We start from the raw sequence: 12,642 nt of genomic DNA on the forward strand, positions 1-12,642 counted from the left end.
CTCTGCTCTACTGACACCATCCACTGCTCTACTGACACCATCCACTGCTCTACTGACAACATACTCTGCTCTACAGACACTGTACTCTGCTCTACTGACACCATCCTCTGCTCTATTGACACCGTCCACTGCTCTACTGACACCATTCTCTACTCTACTGACACCGTCCTCTGCTCTAATGACACTGTACTCTGCTCTACTGACACCATTCTCTACTCTACTGACACCGTCCTCTGCTCTAATGACACTGTACTCTGCTCTACTGACACCATCCACTGCTTTACTGACACCGTACTCTGCTTTACTGACACCGTACTCTGCTCTACTGACACAATCCACTGCTCTACTGACATCGTCCTCTGCTCTACTGACACCATCCACTGCTCTAATGACACCGTCCTCTTCTCTACTGACATCATCTACTGCTCTACTGACACGTCCTCTGCTCTACTGACACCATCCTCTGCTCAACCGACACCATCCACTGTTCTACTGACACCATCCACTGTTCTATTGACACCATCCACTGCTCTACTGACATCATCCTCTGCTCTACTGACATCATCCTCTGCTCTACTGACAGCGTCCTCTGCTCTACTGACACCATCCTCTGCTTTACTGACACCATCCTCTGCTCTACTGACACCGTCCACTGCTCTACTGACACCATCCACTGCTCTACTGACACCATCCACTGCTCTACTGACACCGTACTCTGCTCTACTGACACCATCCACTGCTCTACTGACACCATCCACTGCTCTACTGACACCGTCCTCTGCTCTACTGACACCATCCACTGCTCTAATGACACCGTCTTCTGCTCTACTGACACTGTCCACTGCTCTAATGACACATCCTCTGCTCTACTGACACCGTCCTCTGCTCTACTGACACCATTCACTGTTCTTCTGACACCATCCACTGTTCTACTGACACCATCCACTGCTCTACTGACATCATCCTCTGCTCTACTGACACCGTCCTCTGCTCTACTGACACCGTCTCCTGCTCTACTGACACCATCCTGTGCTTTACTGACACCGTACTCTGCTCTACTGACACCACCCACTGCTCTAATGACACCGTCCTCTGCTCTACTTACACCGTCCACTGCTCTACTGACACCGTCCTCGGCTCTACTGACACCGTCCTCTGCTCTACTGACACCGTCCTCTGCTCTACTGACACCATCCACTGTTCTACTGACACCATCCTGTGCTCTACTGACACCTTCCACTGCTCTACTGACACCATCCACTGTTCTACTGACACCAACCTGTGCTCTACTGACACCATCCACTGCTCTACTGACACCATCCACTGTTCTACTGACACCAACCTGTGCTCTACTGACACCATCCACTGCTCTACTGACACCGTCCACTGCTCTACTGACACCATCCACTGCTCTACTGACACCATCCACTGCTCTACTGACACCGTACTCTGCTCTACTGACACCATCCACTGCTCTACTGACACCATCCACTGCTCTACTGACACCGTCCTCTGCTCTACTGACACCATCCACTGCTCTAATGACACCGTCCTCTGCTCTACTGACACTGTCCACTGCTCTACTGACACATCCTCTGCTCTACTGAAACCGTCCTCTGCTCTACTGACACAATTCACTGTTCTTCTGACACCATCCACTGTTCTGCTGACACCATCCACTGCTCTACTGACATCATCCTCTGCTCTACTGACACCGTCCTCTGCTCTACTGACACCGTCTCCTGCTCTACTGACACCATCCTGTGCTTTACTGACACCGTACTCTGCTCTACTGACACCACCCACTGCTCTAATGACACCGTCCTCTGCTCTACTTACACCGTCCACTGCTCTACTGACACCGTCCTCGGCTCTACTGACACCGTCCTCTGCTCTACTGACACCGTCCTCTGCTCTACTGACACCATCCACTGTTCTACTGACACCATCCTGTGCTCTACTGACACCTTCCACTGCTCTACTGACACCTTCCACTGCTCTACTGACACCATCCACTGTTCTACTGACACCAACCTGTGCTCTACTGACACCATCCACTGCTCTACTGACACCATCCACTGTTCTACTGACACCAACCTGTGCTCTACTGACACCATCCACTGCTCTACTGACACCGTCCACTGCTCTACTGACACCATCCACTGCTCTTCTGCGCATGTGTGTTTAAGCTTTTGGGTGCACACACCTATGCCTACCAGTATGTCTTTGAGGTGTGGGAAGAAACCCATACAGGCACAGGGAGAACATGCAAACTCCAGGCAGGTAGTGTTGTGTCTCTTTTTGTTATTTGTATGCTAATGTTTATAATCTTTGTGTTTTAGATGGCGTAGAACATGGTCTTACTGCCCAGGGATGCATGTCAGAATTGGCTTGTCAGTACCCCGACTACAGCTATATGGTTGGACTAAATATATATAACTTGCTTGAGCATGTGTGCTATCTTCCTAAACCTGAGCCTGAAAATGGTACGGAGAGTAAAGCTACAGATTGATACAAGAAAGAAACGCATCAAAATCATTTAAACAGCAAAGTGAAACTACAGCCAGCTAAATGCATTGCTTAAATAGTTATTCGTATAATTGCATCTCTGCTCAGCCATGCTATGTATTCAGTGATTGACAGTGGTCTTCCTAGCCTGCTGCTATACAGCTTTCTACATCACATCCCTTCCTCCAAGCTGCTGATCGTCATTATTACCTACCCAGCCTGGATCACCATATTCGATACACCGCCCTCCACGTCTGCTTATACTCCTTTGCTGTGGACTCGATCCCTCTAGATCAGGGAACTCCAAACTTTCTAAACAAAGGGCCAGTGTACTGTCCTTCAGATTTTAGGACGGCTGGACTGTGGACAGTGGGAGTAGAACATTTTCCGATAAATAATGCCCCATAGCTTGTTTCAGTGAGAGTAATTGCGCCCCATTATTGGTGTAAGTGGGAGGAATTTTGCCCCATCGTTGATGTAATTAGCCCCCATCATTGACATCGTTGGTGTCAATTGTGCCCCATCATTGATGTCATTGGGCCCTATTGCTGGTGTCATTGGGAGGAATTGTGCCCCATCGTTGGTGTCATTGGGCTCCATCAAAGCAGACCAAGGATCTTCAAAATGGGTCCAAAGCTTTTATCAGTGATCACATACTTACAGCAGATAGCAATGTTTCGGAGCCCCGCAGGACCCCTTCATCAGGCATGTAGAGATCCTTGGTGTGCTGGTGAAATTTTTTGCTTTGATTTGACACGGTTTTAGCCATTGGTTGCAACACCTACTGTACTTAGTGAGTGAAAAACATTATATAGCGCAACACATGCGAACTGAATCGCCTCTTATGGGCCGTACAGACGACCGAACATGTCTGCTGTTTCAGCAGACATGTTCGGTCATGTGTAGGCGCGAGCGGACAGGATTCCTTCAAACATTTGCCCGCCGGGCCTTTTCCCAGCGGGCAAATATTTCTGGACTTGTTTTAAAACAGTCCGCTGGAATCCTGCCCGCTCGGACATGTTCGGTCGTCTGTACAGACCTACCGTACATGTCCGAGCGCCCGCCATCCCTCGCATGCGTCGAATGACTTAGACGCATGCGTGGAAGCATTTAACTAGCAGGACCGCCCACGTCGCCGCGTCATCGTCACGGCGACGCCGCGGACACGCCCCGCGTATTGTTTACGCGCGGATTTCTGTACAATGGTTAGTACAGCCATCGTACAGAAATCCCCGGGCAGACATGTACGGTGAAAACGGTCCGGCGGACCGGTTTCATCGTACATGTTTGCCCGTGTGTACGCGGCCTTAGATGCACAGCCATTTTTACAGGAAGGTGTGCTTTGGGATTGGTGTATTGGGCTCCATCATTAACATTGTTTATGTCATTGGGCCCCATCGTTTGTGTCATTGGGCCCCATCATTGACATTGTTGGTGTCAATTGTGCCCCATTATTGATGTCATTGGGCCCCATTGCTGATGTCATTGGGAGGAATTGTTCCCCATTGTTGGTGTCAGTGGGCGGAACTGTGCTCCATCATTGGTGTAATTGGAGGGAAATGCACCCCCTTCATTGGTGTCAGTAATTATGCACCATTGTTGGTATCAGTGGATAAAATAGTTCCCCAGGGGCCACAGTTTGGAGACCACTTTTCTAGATGCCAGTAAAGGGCTTTAACAGGATAAGGCTGAGAATTGGTAAGAACAGACATCCCACGAAAAAGACTGATAAACAGGCTAATACAACCAGGGAGGTTTTTTTATTTTATTTAGATTCCCCCCCCCCCCCCACATACCCCAGGCAGGCTACAAAATAAAAATAACAGCTCAGGCAGCTTTACTTACCTGCAATCTGAAGCAGTCCCCCACCATACTTCTCTTTCACCATAAGATGTCCTCAATCTTACTGGTTGCTAATCAAATAATACACGATTGTGAAATGATTGTTGCCGAATGTAATTACAATAAAATCAAACAATTTCAAACAATCTAAGAACTATATTTCGTTTTTTTTTTTTTTACCACGGTTGTAAAATATGTACAAAGATATAATAGTATGATGGTCTTCAAGTATGAAAACATCCAAAAAGCGGGATTTTTGTACTTACCGCTTCATGAAGTAAATTAGGGGACGCAGGATCAGAATTAAAGGAATAGACAATTGGGTTAAACTGCCATCTTCAGAAGGACTTAGATACTGCCTGTAGCGCTCACCCCCGAAGGAGCCGCTGATAATAGATGGGATGGCAAATTTACCTCATGGCTCTTTCCGAATGTCTAGGGACGAATGATGCACACAGCCAGTGCTGGCCCAAGACATTGTGCTGCCTGGTACCAAGAATGAAATGCTGCCCCCCCAAAAAAAAATTACGTTCACCAAAATGCCCCCACATCCATTATTTTATATCATGATAACTAAAGTGGACCTATCATGGCTCTATACATGTATATAGGAGTATAAAAAGGACCTGTTATGGCTCTATTCATGCAATTAACCCCACAGTGGAGCGGAGAGCGGAACGGGAGGAGCGGTCGGGCGGCAATTAGCCCCACAGTGGAGTGGAGAGTGGAGCTGGCGGAATGGGATGGCGTGCGGACAGGAAATTTGCTGCCCCCCTGAAAGTGCTGCCTGGTACAATGGTACCATTGGGTCCCATGGTAGGGCCGGCCCTACACACAGCAGTAGTAAAGGAATGTCCACAAAGTAAATGTCTTTTTATGTGCTTTTTATTACCCAGCCGAGTAAAACGGTTAAAACAGTTAACAGGTGATGAAAGGGATAGAGATAAGAAGGAGAACAGCAGATTCAGGCGTATTTCCGGAACAGTCCTGTCCCTATGCGTAACACTTTTACACCACTCCTGCCTGAGTGGGCTTAGCGTGCCCGGATAGGCCTCTCTCACTGACCTAGCAGCCGGAACACCGCTCGAACCTCTTTAGAACGAAGTCTCTGCCACAGACCTTTACTTGAATGAATGTCAGGAAGGAACCTCTGCCACAGGCCCTCTTGAATGAACGTCAGAAAGGAAACCTCTGCCACAGGTCCTTTTAGGTAAAGTTGCGCCTGAATCCTCTTTTTAACGTCGCCACAGGTAACGAAAGAGGAGTCAATCCTTCAGTGTCCGGTCACCTCAATCCCCGGTGGTTCGTCAGAATCCTATTGGACCGCCAGCCTCTCATTGGTGCTCCTCAGATGGACTCCCCACCGAACAGCTACACTCGCTTGGGATCTTCAAAAGTGGGAACCCAGTCGACCATCGGGTCCCTGTACTGCTCAAATGCTCCGGACCAACTTAGGCCCGGAACCAGGAACTCTGCATAGCACGCACACTTCAACCAGAGAGCACCGTGATGTGGCCACCCTGAAGGTGGTTGCCACACCGGAAGAAGGACCACACAAAATGGCGTCTGCTTCATAAGTACCCTCTCCCAGCATGCCCAGCGAGGCCCATGCCTCCTGATTGGCTGCTGGAAAGAAGAACCCAAACCCTGACTCCACTGCTGCCACCTACCGCACGGGGGTGGAAAAACACCCCAGCACAACAGAATAAGCCCACAGCACAGCCAAGCTGAAACAGAGACCCAAATTTGAATCAATCAACAACAGTCAGAGTTACTTAACTCTCTGACCCCCTCTAAATTTTAATAACACCGGTTCTGAAAAGTAACCAGGCGCTAAATGCCAAAAAAACATTGGCCAGCCATGTAAAAGCCCTCCCACTTTCCGCATACCTCACTTTTGCAGAAAATTTATCTTAGGAGTAGATCAAAAACACAGAGAGGTGGAACATGTTATCCCTTAAGCCTGGTACACACAACTGAAGAGCTCAGGAGGAGCCGTTGTACTATCTATGCAATGTTAATACAGCGATCTCCCCTGCTGAGCTACTTTGTTCTGACAGGGGGGCACCCCCCCCCCTTCCAAAACACACCGGTCAGTGCTCTCAGCCATTGGCCTTTTTCGGTCTGCCCCTTCAGCAGCAGCTGGCTTCTGTCGGACCGACTGCTGTACACACAGCCCAAATGTCAGCCCAGCATTCGGCTTGTGAGTGGCTTTAATGATCTTCATGAAAAGGAGTTCACCTAAAATACAAAAACCTTGTTTTCTTTATCGTTAATTGAGTAACACAGAATCAGAAATACATTTATACACAATTGGGGTGTTCAAACTCAGGAGTGGGCAACAGTAACAAAACACTAATAGGCCCCAGTTACAAAAAAAAAATGAAAAACTGGGGGCAGCCAGCAGCTGAGCTGCCTGAAGGCCCAACTGGCATCACCTGAAACCTAAACATCTACCTTGTAAAAGTTAGAAACCATGTGAATAAAAGACCAGGTAGCATACTTCCAAATATGGGAAACAACTTGGCGATTATGAAAAGTCGAAGGCCCTTTTCATACAGGTTTTACAGGCGGACCCAATCGGACCACCCATTGTCCTCTATTGAGCGACGGATGTCAATGGACATGTGTCCGTTGACACCCGCCGACATCCGATCCTATCTTCTAAAAACTGGCACATGTGGATTTGTTCCCCTTCCGTCAAGTGGATCGGTTTGGATGGCAGATGGAAGTAAACAGGCATGCAGTCCATTTCCATCTGACCGCCCATAGAGCAGAACGAGCTGTGTTCATGTCTGCTCTGCATCAGCAGAGCGGACACAGACCTGTCCGCAAACCGCTTTCATCGGACATGTTCGATCGTGTGTACAGGGCCTGATAGGAAAGTGCGGAACCCTATCTATGATCAGTCAGAGCCACCGGAAGATAATGGATTGAGCAGCTGGTTCCTTTTCATGGGAACCATCAGGGATGACCAAGAGAGAATCATCCATCCTAATGAACGCAATAGCTACAAGGTAAAAGTGCTCAGCCCAAACCACATTTAGACAATGAAAGGACATTTCCTACTTGTGTGCAGGAGCTAGACAGAGAGATGGTAGAACAATGTCCTGGTGAAGATGAAAAAGCAGACACTGACAAAGCTCCTCACCATAAAATAACCTTGCCCTTGTATACGATCAAAAGGGATCCTTTCAGAACAGGGCAGCCAGCTCAGCTACATGTCTCAGAGGTGACAGCAAGGTTGAAAGGGGGAATATTCCTGATTATTTTCAATAGTTTTATTAATTTTGTATAGACACAAAGCCAACAAACGTATAAAAGGCCAGCAATCATCCATATCAAATACGCAAAAAGAATGGAAAGGGAGATAAACAGCCCCCATTCTACAAGGACTAGGGATGGGCCAAACACCCCCCAGTTCGGTTCGCATCCAGAACATGCGAACGGACCAAAAGTTTGCGCTTACATTCGAACACTGTTAAAGTCTATGGGACTCGAACATGAAAAATCAAAAGTGCAAATTTTAAAGGCTAATATGCAAGTTATTGTCCTAACTTACTGCCCCAGGGTACATGTATCAATGCAAAAAAAAGTTTTTAAAACGGCCATTTTTTCGAGAGCAGTGATTTTAATAATGCTTAAAGTGAAAAAATAAAAGTTAAATATTCCTTTAAATATTGTATCTGGGGGGTGTCTATAGTATGCCTGTGAAGTGGCGCGTGTTTCCTGTGTTTAGAACAGTCCCTGCACACAATGACATTTCTAAAGGAATAAAAGTCATGTAAAACTGCTTGCGGCTTTAATGTAATGTTGGGTCCTGGCAATATAGATGAAAATTATTGAGAAAAACGGCATAGGTACCCCCCCCCCCAGCCCATTAACAGACCCTTTGGGTCTTGTATGGATATTAAGGGGAACCCTGTACCCAAATTATAAAAGAAAATACGTGGGGCTCCCAGGCCCTATATACTCTTAACAGCAGTATACAGGCGGTCCGAACATGACAGGGGGCCGGATTCAGATACCTGAGCATATCTGTCTGGCCCGCGTAACGTATCTCCGATACGTTACGCCGCTCTAACTTTGGGCGCAAGTTCTTTATTTAGAAAGAACTTGCGCCCTTAGTTACGCCGGCGTAACGTATGTGTTGCGGCGTAAGGCCGCGTAATTAAAATGGGGATGTTGGGGGCGTGTATTATTTAAATCTAACTTGACCCCGTGTTTTTGACGTATTATTTGAACGGCGCATGCGCCGTCAGTAAAATATCCCAGTGTGCATTGCTCTAAATGACGTCGCAAGGACGTCATTGCTTTCGACGTGAACGTAAATTACGTCCAGCCGTATTCGCGAACGACTTACGCAAACAACGTAAAATTTCAAAACTCGGCGCGGGAACGACGACCATACTTAACATTAGCTACCCCTCATATAGCAGGGGTAACTATACGCCGGAAAAAGCCGAACGCAAACGACGTAAAAAAAAAAGCGCTGGGCGGTCGTTCATTTCTGAATTGGAATCAATCCTTCTCCTCCTTCTCTTCCTGTGTGAGCGGCGGGCCCACAGGAATACTGTCAGGATAAAGGGGGCCTTAAGAGGTAAGGAAGACCTCCTCTTCCTCACTCTGTTCTGCCATTATTCCACACAGCGTGTGCTCCAACAGGTAGACAAGAGGGACAGTATCACTGATGCATGCACTGTCACTGTTTACCATCCTCGTTGCCTCCTCAAAAGGTGACAGGACAGTGCATGCATCCTTGATCATGAGCCACTGGCTTGGCAAAAAAAAAGCCAACCTCCCTGACCCTGTCCTGGTAAAATAGTCGCACAGGTACTCGCTGATGGCCCTCTGCTGCATGTGCAGCCGCTGCAGCATTGCCAACGTTGAGTTCTACCTGGTGGGCATGTCACAGATGAGGTAGTTCTTGGGCAGGTTGCATTCCTTTTGGAGGTTAGCCAGCCGAGCACTGGCATTATATGACCGGCGGAAATGCCCACAGACTTTCCTGGCCTGTCTCAGGAGATCCTGTAAGACTGGGAACCTGCACAAGAACCGCTGTACCACCAAATTAAGGATGTGAGCCAAACAGGGAACATGGGTCAAGTGTCCCTGTCGGAGGGTGGAGAGGAGGTTGGTGCCATTGTCTCAAACCACCATTCCTGGCTGACACTGGCATGGTGTCAACCACCTCTGAGCCTGCCCCTGCAGAGCTGACAGAATCTCTGCCCCAGTGTGGCTCCTGTCCCCTAAACAGAGCAACTCAAGCACTGCATGGCATGCTTGCATAGCCCCTAGAACGCCTACGGAGCACTGCTGGTTCTGAGGACAAATCAGCACAGGAAGAGGTCATAGAGGAAGAAGAAGAGAAGGGGGTGGAGGAGAGAGTTGTGGCAGAATCACCACTACCAGCATTTTGGAGGCGTGGTGGCGGAACGAGCTCCAACAATACTGCACCCTGTCCTGCATCCTTCCCAGCTGCCATGAGAGTTACCCAGTGCACCGTGAAAGAAAGGTAACATCCCTGTCCATGCCTGCTGGACCATGAGTCAGTGGTAATATGCACCTTACTGCTGACCTCCCTGTCCAACAAGGCCAAGACATTGGCTTCCACATGCTGGTAGAGAGCCGGAATCGCCTTCCGTGAAAAAATTGGCGTTTGGGAGCCTACCCCTGAGGTACCGCACATTACGCAAACTCACGAAAGGGGGCAGAGTCTACCAGCTGAAAAGGCAGCAGCTGGAGTGCTAGCAATTTAGCCAAGCTATCATTCAGCCGCTGGGCATGTGGATGGCTGGAACCAAATTTCTTTCGGCAGTTTAGCAACTGGGGTAGGGAAATTTGCCTGCTACAATCGTACGTTGGTGTAGCGATAGAAGATTGACTGCAAGTACTTGGCACACCGGCGCCGAATAGAGCCGAGCCGACCCGAGCTTCCTTCAAGAAGTCGTGACGCGCTGTGTGCGCCGTCGTTTAGCATGTCAATCAATTGGCATGTCAATAGGAACGCCCACTCCCGCGGGATTCCCTACCCAGAAGCCGCAGTGAATTCCACGGCTAAACGATATCTACGATTAAAAAAAAAAGGTCAGTGTCATTTTATATGCACAACTGGGCTGGATGGAGTGTTAGAAATTTTTTATAGGGTGAACCTCCACTTTAAGGATTGCTTTTCACAAGCTCAAATCATCCATCCAATGGATCTGGAACAGTTTTACAAAGAGCAATGGGCAAAAATCCCAGTGGTAAGATGTGGCAAGCTCATAGAGACTTATCCAAAGCGATTTGAAGCTGTGATAGCTGCAAAAGGTGGATCTACAAAGTGTTGACTTTAGGGGGGTGAATAGTTATGCACATCGATTTTTCCAGTTATTTTGTCCTATTTGTTGTTTGCTTCACAATAAAAAAATAAAGATCTTCACAGTTGTGGGCATGTTCTGTAAATTAAATGATGCAAATCTTCAAAAAATTACAAGGGGGGTGAATACTTTTGCAAGGCACTGTATATCCTAATTTGATACATTCTTCTGTCTGATGGTGTTACCTTTGAGAATAAAACAAAAAAAATTGTGTGTTTCACCATTTTTAATTGTCAATTTTTGGTTGTAACTTATTGTATTTATATAACTGTGTTCTATATTTAAAAATTGTATACAATTAACTTTATTTGGTCATTCTGGGTCAACGGAGGGCTTGGCTGCTCTGGCTGTGTAGATATTTGACAGCACATCAAGGATCATCAATTTTGTCCAAATGTTTTTTTTATTCAAAGGATGATCACATCACAAAATGATGTAGTATTATCAGTTTTTTATTTCTGAAAAATAGATTTATGTACATATCCACTACAAGGCTATTGTGTTCTGATCCATCACATATAATTCAGGTAAAAAAAACATTGAACTAAAGGCTGTAATGTAACAAAATAGGTAAAAAGCCGGGGGGGGGGGAATACTTTTGCAAGGCACTGTATACAAGGTACACAGGTGGAAACCAAGAGAATACAGGAGAGTAAGGTAGGGGTGGGAAAAAAAGGGGGGGAACATATGAGAAAGCAATCAAATACCTAAACTAGGGGTCTTCAAACTACGGCCCTCCACATACACCTACCTCCTGGAGAGTGCTCTTGATCTGGTCAACTGTTGTGAAGGGTGTTTTCTTCACCAGGGAAAGAATTCTTCGGTCACCGATCCGCCCTATAAGCTCACTATGCAAGACGCTTAGGGCCCCGCAAAGCTGTGGAGGGCCCCCCAAATTACTAGAGGTCCCGCCTGGTGAGAAGTCACCCCTCACCCCACCTCTCAACTCGCTGGCTGCTTGGAAGAGGCAAGAAGTCAGCACCCCCCCGCTTCTCACTTTAATGTAAGATGTCATTTCCAACAGCCCCCTCCCTCCGCTTCTCAACTTTAATCTTTAATGCGACATGTCACTGTCGGCAGCGCCCCCTTCTCAACTTTAATGTGACATGTAATTTTGCTTAGGGCCCCAGGGAGGTCAGGATCGACACTGGGGCCAGGTGATGCAGGAGTGTTATTGGCTGTCTAAATACCAACTTCAGAGAGGACCAGGCCCGGATTTACTCCCTTTGCTGTCCCAAGGCCGGGTCCTTCAATGCCGCCCCCGCCTGCACAGTACAGGAAGGACATTATCCACCGGGGGACTTTTTCGGCAGGACACTGAGAAGCTAGAGGGGGTGCTGCTGCCGAATATGACATTGAGAACCATCTCACCTCCTCTTCCCTCTGTTTTCTCTCCTCTCACCATCCGTGACATGACCTGGGGGGACTCCCGAAATAAAATTGTCCTCTCCTCTCAGCTGCAATGCCGGCCCTGCACCCACTGCCGCCCCGAGGCCTGGCCTTGTTGGCCTTGTCTGGAATCCGGCCCTGGAGAGGACCGCACATATTTAGATAGAATACAGTATATTCTTCAGTTAAAAGATGCCAATATTTAGAAATGATGGAGCGTAATGAAAATCGTATAATTAACTTTACAGTTCCAGTATCTCTTTTGCGGGTAGTGCCATATGATAAAGATGTTCTCAACCAGGCTTTAGCATTTGTATAGGTTTTTCTAAGCAAGGTCTGTGGGTTGAAGAAGTTGCAGTAGTATGCTATACCTGAATTTTTTTTTTTTTCTGGATTTGTGACCAGAACATTTGGGGAATGACTAGAACTATCTACAACTTAGGGGAGCATTTATGGGCACACATGGGGTGCTATTGCTGAGCCTGTGATCTCCTGGGATCCATTTCCATCCTTGAATCCCCCAGAGGTTCTCCTCCTAACATAT

At 47.5% G+C, this 12,642-nt stretch overlaps 1 protein-coding gene across 3 annotated transcripts in view; it reads left to right on the forward strand.

The window, feature by feature from the left end:
- The window catches only part of LOC120916429 (phospholipase A2 inhibitor and Ly6/PLAUR domain-containing protein-like), a 47,067-nt gene that overhangs the window by 15,546 nt on the left and 18,879 nt on the right, over window positions 1-12,642 (forward strand). Inside the window, exon 5 of one of the 3 annotated variants that reach the window (XM_040327393.1) lies at window positions 2,343-3,357. The exons of the other annotated variants lie outside the window; for them this stretch is intronic. Within the exon in view, the coding sequence (XP_040183327.1) occupies window positions 2,343-2,512 (170 nt within the window). The 3' untranslated portion in view covers window positions 2,513-3,357. Of the gene's footprint in view, window positions 1-2,342; window positions 3,358-12,642 lie in introns of those variants that run through there. 3 annotated transcript variants of the gene reach the window in all.

Source organism: Rana temporaria, chromosome 10, assembly GCF_905171775.1.
Source record: "Rana temporaria chromosome 10, aRanTem1.1, whole genome shotgun sequence".
In the NCBI taxonomy this organism is placed as follows: domain Eukaryota; kingdom Metazoa; phylum Chordata; class Amphibia; order Anura; family Ranidae; genus Rana; species Rana temporaria.